Source organism: Galeopterus variegatus, unplaced genomic scaffold (assembly GCF_000696425.1).
Source record: "Galeopterus variegatus unplaced genomic scaffold, G_variegatus-3.0.2 Scaffold155, whole genome shotgun sequence".
In the NCBI taxonomy this organism is placed as follows: domain Eukaryota; kingdom Metazoa; phylum Chordata; class Mammalia; order Dermoptera; family Cynocephalidae; genus Galeopterus; species Galeopterus variegatus.
The window spans coordinates 822,566-834,268 of NW_007726266.1; the positions used below are offsets into that span (position 1 = coordinate 822,566).

The 11,703-nt window shown below is 42.7% G+C and overlaps 1 protein-coding gene across 1 annotated transcript in view; it reads right to left on the reverse strand.

Moving 5' to 3' along the window:
• NXN (nucleoredoxin) overlaps positions 1 to 11,702 on the reverse strand; it is a gene marked incomplete at its 5' end in the record, with an annotated part of 148,863 nt that extends 137,161 nt beyond the window's left edge. Inside the window, one exon of the mRNA XM_008593084.1 lies at positions 11,646 to 11,702. Coding sequence (XP_008591306.1) covers positions 11,646 to 11,702 — 57 coding nt within the window. The remainder of the gene's footprint in view (positions 1 to 11,645) is intronic.
• Between the last annotated feature and the right edge of the window lies 1 nt (position 11,703).

An 11,703-nucleotide genomic window follows, 5' to 3' on the forward strand; every position in this document is an offset into this window, starting at 1 on the left:
GGGGGGGGGGGGGGGGGGGGGGGGGGGGGGGAACAAAGCAGTCGGTATTGCTGCACAGTCTTCCGAAAGTGCAAGATCTGGGCCTCCTGGACAAACAGGGTGCTCTCAACTACACAATGACTAGCAGGTACCTGGACACAGCTATTCCTATGGGGTCCTCTGCAGGAAACAAACATACAATACTCCACACATGCACAGCTGATACAGCAACTCTCTTCCTTTAAGGTATGAATTAGATCCCAGAGGGAAGGAATGTGCCCTGAGGTCACCTAACCACTGTTCATGATCTCATGAGCAGCAACCAACAGATGGAAGGAGTACCGATTTCCAAAAGTGCAAAAAGGGGAAGATTCGGTAGATTGGTGAACTTGGCATCAACCTTTAAACAGATCCTACAGCTTATTATAGTTATTAAACACAAACTTACGAAAAAAATTGATTGGTTAGAAGCAAGAATGCATTCACCAAACACAAGTCAATTCAGACTATCTTTCCTTGAACCGGAAACTGTAAGTATCGAAGTTAGAGCAAGCTATCTGTTAAGGTCTCCGATGATAAACACACTAACCAAATGGAGAAGTGTAGGCTGAATAATTAAACGAGGGTACTTCAAAAAGTTAGTGGAAAAATAGAATTAAAAGATAACACAAATCTTTACACGAACTTTTTGAAGTACCCCCGTACAATTAGGCGGATTTGGAGTTGGCTGGATTTGAAGTTAGTTAAACAACTAACTAACAAACCACTATCAGCCTGGACTTCTTCCCCAGATTTAGTCCAGTCAACATTTTTAGCAACTGACTGGAGAAAGGTCTGGAAGGACTCTGATTGTTGTGGATGAACACATCAGCATAAAAAAAGATCTCAATGGACTGCAAAAACTGATCAAATCTATATAGACTGTGAGTTCTGCAAGTGAATGGGAAAAACCTGATCAAATTTAGATAAACTGATTATTGAAAATGACAGAAGATTTTGAACTCTGTTCTTGTTTGTTCAGGTATAGGATTAGTGAAAAACACAATGGAGCTTTGGTTGACAAAAAGTTCAGTGGGTCCACACCGTGTGATGTGATTGTCAGGAAAGCTAATGCAATCTCAGGCTATGGTAAATCAGTCTAGATAAGATCTAGAACAAAGCAGGTGATGTGATAAGCTTGCCCTGTGTGCCTGAGGTAGACCACACTGGAGTCTGTTACTCTTTAAGAGAGGTCCCAGGCAAACCTGGAGAGGACTCAGACATGAACGGCCAGGATGGTGAGGAAGCTTGAACCCACATCATATGAGAAATAGGCCAAGGACCGAGGGAATATTTCATTTGGGAGAGAAGAGTTGTCTGCAGTTCTTTGAAGGCCAGGTGGCCACCTGGGAGGGGATGGCTGAAGTCAGAATGAGCTTCCTCAGGAGATGATGTGTTGTGGTCACTACAAATGCCCCAGCACAGACTGGATGACCACCTGCTGGGCACGCTCCCTCTTGTAAGACACCCTCATTCCCTTGATGAGCCCCCACCCCCATGCTCAGTCCCCCTGTTTTTTTCATTTTGGGGGGGGTGGGTTGGCAGCTGGCCAGTATGGGGATCCGAACCTGTGACCTTGGTGTTACTAGCAAGCACCACACTCTCCCAAATGAACTAACCAAGCCAGCCCTCAGTCCACGTGGTTTGTGACCCCACCCCCTGGCCACACAGGTATGGATGTGACTCAGGCTTGGCCAATCAGAGTATTACACATTCTGGCAATGGTGACCAGTTCTGGGATGGTAGGGTGACCAAGCTGGCCTCCTGCTGGGGTTCTGCGAGGACGGGAAGCAATCCCAGAGCTGTTGTTGGCCCTCAAGCCACTATGAGGAACAGCCTGCCAGAGGTCAGGGCCTGCACAGAGACAAGCAGAGTGGAGAGATGGAGAAGGCAAAGTGTCATGAGGTGACCTATGTCCGGACTTCACCCTTCTGAACCTGGAACCAATATTCTGCAGGCCGTGATAAATGGGAAAATACGGAGAAGGAAAGTTCAGGAACGTGGCAAGGAGGTAGATCCAGAGACAGAGAAAGTTTAAATGGAAGGCAAAGACAAATAAATTGCAAGGAAAAGGGGGAAGGGAAAACTATAGGTTCAAAGAGAATCAAGAGACATAGCTACAAAATGTGATGTGTAGACCTTATCTGGATTCAAACCAACCAACTGCCAGAAAAAAAAAAAAAAGATGAGACACACAGAAAAATTTGAATCCTGACTGGATTTTTTGCCAATACTAATGAATTACTGGATTTTTGAGGTACAATGTGATATTGTGGTTACTTTTTTAAAAAAGAGTTACTTATGAAGGAAATGATATGATATATGGAACTGTCTTTAAAACAATCCAGTGAGGGGTGGGGGAAGTGGGTATCCATGCGGTGATGACGATGTATCAGGTGGGTACATGGGGATTCACGGTACTGTTTTCCCTACCTGCGTGATGTTTAAAGTTTTCCATAATAATAAGTTTAAAAATAAATAAATGGTAGAAGAAATATGCAGACCAGTGTCTCTCCCCTACCCTCCCCCAGCTCAAAGAGAATATAGAATCCATTCAGAAAAACTGAGCATCTGATTAGTCAGAGATGTTCTAGAATTGTACCCCTATTCAAAGATATGGATATGTTATCAAATCAACAACTGGCAAATAATTACTGCCATCCTAGTAAGAAACTAGGATCAGGTTACGTGACCCACCACTACATGCCAAGAACTAGGTGCTTTGCAATGGGGGAGGGGTACAAAGAAGTAAAAGGCTGAAAATTCCTCTCTCCTATAATCTGAATAACCACAAAATGTGGAATGAAATACCCAAGAGGCTGGGGTAAACATTTAAATGGCACTTACTATGCGCCAAGCACCTTGTAAGCACTTTTTGAATATTAACTCACTTACTCCTTAACAACAACTCTATGAGGTCAGTACCATCATCTGACCATTTTACTGACCAGGAAACTAGAGACACAGAAATGATGTAACTTGCTCCAAAGTCACACTGCTAGAAAGTGAAAGACAGGATTCAAACCTAGGAATTCCAGATCCAGAATCTATGTCCTTTCTTTATCTATTATGCAACGTATTTTAAATATTCACTTATAATAATAGAGGTTTTTTTTCTTCTCCTAAACTTTGACAATCACAAGAATAAAGGAGTATTTTTGAAGGTTGATGGGTATAAATGATTTTAAAAGTTGTAGTCAAGAACATGCTCAAAGCTGGAAAAATGCTGCACTCACGCTTACATTCACGCCCATTCAGAGCTCCCAGGGTCACACTGTGATTTTTCCCTGTTGAACGTTGTTCTACCCAATCTTTATATTTCACATCAAACCCTGAAAAATGAGTAACAGATGAGGGAGCTGTACTGTGAGCCACAACGATCAAAAGAAAACTGTCTTGACCTGATCATGTTTAAAGGGAAAAAAGGCAACATCTTCTGATTTTAAACAGACTAAATCCATTCAGATTTTTATCCCAGGGATATTGACCAAAAAAGACATAAAAAACTGTAGAACTGATGCACCTGGATAAAATTCTCCGAAGAAAACAAAGCAAAAAACCCCATTCCTAGAATAGCAAAACTTGCCACACCTTGTTTTATAACTATTCAACAACGATCCAAGATAAAAACATCCCTAACCGCAGAAATATTACTTGAATTTACCTGTACTTGGTGTCAATGTTGAAATAATACAATGAAGAGTGGGGAGTGGGTGACAGATTTGATAGAAGAGAAAGCTGAAAGTTAAGCTTAAACCGTTTTTTAAAAAGGATTCTTTGATGTGTAGTTCATACAAAAATATATTGTTATATCTGGTCTGAGAGTTATGACCAGCAAGCAGCAGAAAATTTACGTTGCTTTTAATCACAGATGCCACAGAACAAAAGTTTCCATTACAGGGTTTCACTCCAGAATAACGGCACTCGAGCAACTTTCAATTACTAGACTTCTTCCTTGTCATAAAGCAGAAAGCACATGTTTGAGATTTCACTGCAAGTTAGAACAGCAGTTTCTGAAAAACCTCATAAAAGGGAGGACTGATTTAGTCCTAGGATCTCAGCAGGATACCTGAAGTTCAATTTTGTCTCTGAACAAAAGCACTAAAGCAGCCTGCAGGCTTTGCATAGGATGAAGGGGAGTTGGGCACTTCACTGACTGAACTAAAAAAAAAGCCAGATCATTAAAAAGGCCCTTAGAAACCACCACCACGGAAAGGCAGCAACAGGAAAGAAGTTCTGGCTCTTCCATCTTCCAAATGTTTTAAGCAGTTGAACTACCTCTGTCTTATTTCAGAGTGCTCTCTGCATGCCTAGAGTGAATCATACTGAATGTCATTTGTTGAACTTTCAGCCCCCTCCTCTTCCATCGAGAATGTTTGATGTGAACATTTAAGATGCAATTTCATGAACAGAAAGGACCGAGTTGAATTTAAGGGAGTTCAGTCACTGTGACCCTGGTTTAATAATCAGTTCTCATTGCTGCAATTCTCTGACTTTTAACATACTTTGGAATGTTAAAATGCTCAATATCCACTGATTACTAGTTGCTGGAAGACATAACATGCATGCATTTTGAGTTCCTTGGAAGAAAGGTGCTAGAGAAATGCAAACCACTTATGAAATATAAGAGCATGGAATGACAGGTCTGCAGGTATTAACAGATTAGGATATCTGACTTTCAAAAATGGAGAGTCAAGGCTTTTCCTATTTTGAACACAGAATTACAGGGTAATGCAGTTGCACAAGTTGCTGGGGCTCTCCCAGCTGGGACATCCATTTGCTCATTTAAGTGTTCTTTAAAATGCTCATTAAGAAACAAAAACAAAAACACCCAGAAACTGTGCAGAGGATATGCAATTAACACAGTTCAATTAAGGCCCAACTCTAACATTAAATGCTAAAATCAAGCTGCGTAACAGTGAAAGTGCACATTTCAACTCACATGATCAATTACCAATCATAAGATCAAGTTACCAGGCTAAAAGTCACATGCCTGCTTCCTGTAATATTATCCAATTTCTCAGCACCTCAACACTGATCGCCTTCCTCTCTCTTTGGTTGGTTTGTGTCCTCAAGGAGCTTACAGTCTAATGAAAAAGACAAAAACAAAATTTCAAAACTCTGTGCACAGGATCTACAGAAGCTCACAGAAGTGTCCCACCTATGGGGAAAAGACACAGGAACACCAAGGCTGCATTTAGAAGTTCCAAATCCAGCCAGGTGGGACAAGAGAGAGAACACTGCACATATAGAAATGCACATCTTGTAGAGTCAAGTTCAGTAGCAAGCACAGGTGAAAGACCAGGCTGGAGAAAAGTCGGGGACTGTACTCTAGATTTGGGACATGACTGCAAAGGCTACAAAGAACTACTGAAGAAGTCTCAAGCAGGAGAATGACATGATCACATTTGTGTTTCTGAATTTGTGATTCCATTCTGGACACAGTCTAAAGCAGTCTTGCTCAAGGAAAGGTCTGAGGACCAGTGCTGCCCATGAGTGGATTGTCACTGGTCCACGACAAGGTAAGTACAGAAATGGAAAGCAGGCACCAGAAGCACTTACAGCAGCTCCACATAACAGCACCATCCCAGCTTGTGATCAATGGGTTCATCTTATTGAATAGGACAGAGACCAGTTTGTATGTTGTCAACTCATGTGGAGAATCACATGTGACTCAAGCTACATACAAATCATGTGTAGTGGGATCACATATCATTGTGTAACTGATTGCAAATTAAAAAGAAAAAAAAAGATTCTTAACTAGACAATTTGAGAAGCTCTGATTTGGAGAAACATCTCAGGGGATCACGATTAGAAGCAGGGAGCCGCACAAGCAGACTGTTGGTAGGCAGCGTCCAGAAGAAACCTGAACGCAAGCAGTGATGGCAGGAATGGAGAGACAGAGCAGGAATGGAGAGACAGCCAGACTTGAAGGATGTCAAAGCAGAAAGACTCTGTGACTTCTGGATATGAGGGGTGGAGGACAACCAAAGGTGGCTCCTGGGACTCAAGAACTCTTATTTACTTTGAAAATAACAGCAAGATACAAAACAACAGTATGCAAAAGCTTCGTGAAAGTCAGGATTCCCCCAAACATTCCTAATTCATAGCCATTTTCTTTGAGTGCCTTTGAATAAGCATAATGGTAAATTAATGAAATACAGAAAATGAAGCAACCTGGTGGTTAACACCATGCACCGCTGGGAATTCAGATCATGAAAAAAGAAAACATCCTCTGCCAAGCCTATGCGCTCCCCTGAAACGAAATCAGGCAGTCAGGAGCCCCATCCAGTTCAGTGTGGAGCTAGCTGGAGCCCTGAAAGCCAAGCCCTGTCAGAAAGAAAAACCCCCGAGAGACCTGTTCATCCCCCACCCCAGCTGTATACAACACAAAGCCTCATTTCTCAATTCTGTGCAGATATTAAGACAAGGTCTCCCCCTAGAAGGAAGTGATAGAAAGAGAGTAGGAATAAAAAAAAAAAAAAAAAAAAAAAAAAAAAAAAAAAAAAAAAAAAAAAAAAAAAAAAAAAAAAAAAAAAAAAAAAAAAAAAAAAAAAAAAAAAAAAAAAAAAAAAAAAAAAAAAAAAAAAAAAAAAAAAAAAAAAAAAAAAAAAAAAACAGGCAGAATTAAATCAATGACCCTAACCTCAAAAACCACTGCTTTCCTCTGTGCTCTGGTTCACATTCCAATCCATATCAGAAGACAAATCAATTAGCAAGAACTATGAACAGCTTAGTCAGTCAGGCCTGAGCTGCTAACTGGAAGATGGCTACATGTCTGAGCAAACCTATCCTACAGCATTCCAGAGCTGGGAAGGGAGGCGGGCCCATGGCAGGGGGTGGGGTTTCTCCTGCTCCGAGACCAGCACCATCCATTTCCCTTGTGAAAGAGCCGCAATCCTTCACCCTCCAGGCTGCCCTGATCTGAGCAGCCGGGGTCAGCTGGAGACACACCTAATAGCTTTGACAAACCACAAAATGAACACCAAGTACATCATTTCTCTCAAGAAGGGCGCCTGATCACCTTTAATGTGTTACCCTTTATCATGCCTAGGCTTCCTTGATCAGCAGTCTCAAGTTTCACTGGCAAATATAAATACAGAGCTCAGTAAATATCAGTAATATCCCAGAACTTTAAGGAACAGTATTATATTATTCTATATTCATTTGCTTCTTGTTTCATTCTTCTAGGCCTTTTTCCTCAATTATAATCTTATAGGGCAATTTTTTCAACTCTTTCACCGTATGCCCTAGTATGCTTTGGTCTGAAAAGCTTAAAAAAAACACACTTCAAACAGTTTTACAATTCTGCAATGTGATACATTCCAAACGCTGAAGCTGTGATACAAATTACTAAATTTTATGATAATTTATTCACAAATAATAATAGTTAGCATTTACTGAGCGCCTACTATGTGCCAAGCACACGTACATTATCTCATGTAGTCTTTACAACGATCCCATAAGGCAGATACCATTATCATCTCCATTTTACAGAGGGGGAACCTGTGGTACAGATATGTAGAGTATTTGGTACAAGGACACACAGCTAATAAATGGCAGAACCAGGATCTGAACTCAAGCAGAATGACAAAAGAATCTCTATTTTTAGCTACTACACTAACTATACTAGATGCTTCATTATGCAGAGAAGAAAAATGAGATTTAAAAACACATTACAAATAATGGAACAAGGAAAAAGCCTCTCAAGGAATATTGTTCTCATTACTTTAAATGAATGATGCCTTTTATTAGACTGACCCAAGTCCTGGAAGCACAGTCGCCAGTGGAAGCCTGTCCTGGCTGGTCCAGGCTCTTTATGAGGAAGGCAGAAAAACACTAATTTTCAAAGCTTTTTGCCATCTTTTACCAGCTTGAAAATGAATAAGAAGAAAAGACATGGTGATCTGTCAGTGTCACAGAAATGATTCTCTTACTGGCTACAGTATTTAGATTTGAGAAAGAGTTGGGAGAGATGGAGCTGTTAAGACTGGGTTGGTACCAAATCTTGCTCCACCCAAAGAGCCAAAGGGATTCCAGGCCAAGCTTCTGATTTAGTCTGAACCGAAAGAACCACACAGAGCAAGCAACCCATAGGGCAGCTGGAGGATGGATCCGCTTCCCCTGGCTGGAGCAGGTAGACCAGGGGTGCTGGACCAGAGCCCCCTGACTCTGATGCTCTCCCTCCCCAACTCTTTTCCCCTTTTGGTCACAAAGGAAGTTCTGGGCCCAAGCCAGAGCCTAACAAATCTGTCCAGAAGGAGGGCAGTGGTCTGCACCCTTTGATGTCAGGGCACCCACATGACCAAATGTTTTCCATCAGGCACCCAACCCAGGCAAGGCTGAGTCCTGTGCTTACTTCTATGGTGCTGAAGTGGATCCCGGAGCCAGACTCTCCAATTCTGACAACAGAGTAGCTCATCTAAAGGGATAGACCAAATCCCCAAAATCCAAATCTTCACCACTATCCAACTATTCATCACATTCTCTCTCTTCAGAAATCTGAAAAACATCTACCAACCTACTTATTAAAACAAGTCTAACTGCCTTAACTTCAGGATTATAGGTTTCCTGACAAAATTGCTCTTATAAATGCACTCAAAGTTCTATTATCATCTAATTACAATTTCTATACAGCTATATAGTAATGTGTGTGTTTTAGAAGCCAAAAAATGAAGTTTTAATTACTTCTGTACGTACCACTAAAACAAGCAGAAACAGCACAACCTTCTGTAAAGAATTTTTTTAAAAAAGATGCTGGAATCCTTTTATTTGGTGTTTTCTCAGAGCTCCAATCAAGGTGAAGGGAGCCAGCCAAAACACAAGCTTAACATATATGGTCATCTCCAGACTTTCTTACTATATAAAGGAGAAATTAATAAAAGAAGAAAAAGAGAAATACCACACAGCATTTTCTTTCCCCACCATAATTTTTCAATTTTCTTTAGAGAAATGCCAGCCAATAACTAATTAGAACCATACCCTTTGTTATCCCAGTGGGAAGAACTACAGGAACGGTTTTAAAGAACAAATGTTAATGAGAACTTAAAAAAAATAGTAATCTGGGACTTCAGTTTCCCTTCAGTGTAAAACAAAATTTCCTTCTTTAAAGCTATTTTTATAGTTGGTGAAACAACACGGGCAGAGTCCATCCACAAGAAGTTAAGTGCTTACCCATCCAGCACCCTGGACTGGAGGTGCCCTGGACCGTTCCCCGTTCTTATGGTAAAATTAGCATCACAAGCTCACAGACTTCTACACACCCCATTTCAAACAAGAGAGACAAAAACTCAAAGGTACAGAAAATGAATTTTTTTCTACATCTCTTTGGTTTCAAGGTGGGGGTGTGGTGGGGTAATAATTCCTTTCAAAGTGAGTACACAGCTTTCGTAATTTCCAAGAGTATGTTTTTTCCATAAGAAACACAGCTGGAGTCTTTTCACCTGGTATATATCACCACCAATAAGAATGTTTCTGGGATCAGATCTTGAGTTTCCTATTCCAGAGCATTGAGGGGCAGAAACGACCTCCTTGAAAACTGAACAGGTTTTAGAGAACAAAGTGAACTACGAGATGTGAGACAGAAAAAACTCTTAGCAAAAAATAAATCTTAAAAATGCTAACGTCACCATGGTTCAGGCATGTCCAGCTTTCTGAACTGTATTTTCAAGTGAGAATCTGCCCTGTGTCATCCAGACTCTCATCCTGGGGGAACTAGCAGGTCCAGGCTAGGGCCACAGGACACTTTTTTTCATGCAAAGAGATTGGCCAGGGTATACAGAACCAAGCACGGCCTATGTCATATCAAATACACTCCTTTTTCCGAAAAAGCTTTAAGCGTTTGCAAAACATATCCATTTGCTACATATTTTTACAACTCAGTAATTTTTTTTCCCCTTCTGTAAAAAAACCCCAAAACACAATAGGCCTTAGGTCTGTAACATTTTACCATCATTGTACATTTCCAAAAGCTAGAAATCATTTGTATTGCCCAATAAAGACATTATTTTAAACAGACTTTGGTCTATAACCAAAACTTGCCGTAAGAATGAAAATATTTTTTGGTAAATCACTTTCTGAACATTATTTCTCCCCAAAAGAATCATAAAAACAACCACCAAGGGAAACAAAGGATTCACACATTTTGAAGCAAAAAGTACTGGCCATGCATATTCATACCCCATCAAGCATATAAATCAAATATGGGGAGAAAAAAACTAAAAAGTGTTTAAAATGCCAAGTCTTGCCTCTGTGTGGTTAGTGAACCCATGTTTTTCCAATGTTAAATTTACAAACTGTATTTGTTAAGCTGTATTTCATACTTTAAATCTCACGTCTGTACCTTACACTGCTTTAGGATGGATGATTTCCTCAAGACATTTGGGGTCACAGTAATAAGCCTTTTGCTCTCACTAAATGTAAATCATCCTTCTCAACAAGGCTCTGCACACATAAAAGAAACACATGGCATGTGTTACCATCCTATCCTCCCTGGAGGAACCTAAACACCCAGAATAGCCCTTCCCCTGTCCACTCTACAAACTGAGATTCTCCTCCGAAAGAGAAGGGACTGGAGTCACGCGTTGCAACAGACACACGAATCAAGCAAGAGCACTCCAAAACTTTTGCTGCTTCCATTCATTATGAAATGTCCCCGATTTGTTTTATTGAAGCAGACATCTTCATCCAACAGGTACACTCAGAAACCCAAATTAATTTCAGCAACAAATTGGGAGGAAGGAGAAGTTGACAGCAAAGTACAAATTTCCCCAACTCCTCGTTCTTCCAGTCAATCCGCACCTATGGAATCCGTTCAGCATTTAATTCGAAGGACGCCAAAACAATAGGGACCCACCAAGAAACTGAGGGATCTGCAAGGACAGGCTATTCATGTGCCTGGGAGGCTTCTGGGGAGGAAAGCTGGACAGTCACACAATGAAAAGCTCCCCGGTGTCCACCAATTCAGCACGGGGACTAGAGGACAGAGAAGGAGAGAGGACTGAGCTCCCTTCTCGCCCAAAGCCACGGTCACCGGCCGCCTCCCCAGGACGGGGGACGGCCTGACCCCGGACTCGGCCCCCAGGTCCCTGGTCACAGGGGGAGGATGGCTTCGGGAAAGCAGATTCTCTCGGAAAGAAAGGAAACTTCCTGGTTTGGGCATTATGGGTAGGGGGCTGGCGCCCTCCCCCACCCGCTACAGGTATCCGCGGGGAACCGAGTGGCCGAGGGGAGAAGGAGGGGCCCCTCCCGGCACCGCTGGTGGGGGCGGAGGGGCTCACGGCGTCGAGACCCCCGAGCACAGCCTCCTCCTACGCGAGGCCCCCAGCACGTGGGGATGGAGGGCTCTCCACTCTTCAGGACACGAGCCGGAGTCCGGGGGGCCACGGGGTGTCAAACTTGCCAGCGCGGGCGCAGCCTGGCACCGGCTCGGAGTTGCGGCGGGAGCCCCAACCCGGCGGGGTCCTGGGATGGGAGTGCAGGCGCAGAGAGGGGCAGGAGGGAGGCGCGTGCAAAGACGGAGAAGGCGGGCAGGGGGACAGCGGGGTGGGCGCAGCGAGGACCGGGCTCCCGGGAGCGCGCGGGCTGCGCACCGAAGCCGGGGCGCCGACGAGGCCCGCGCGGCTCACCTTCCTGTGCTTGTCCTTGTAGGGCAGCGCCAGCCACGGCATGTCCCGCACGAAGTCC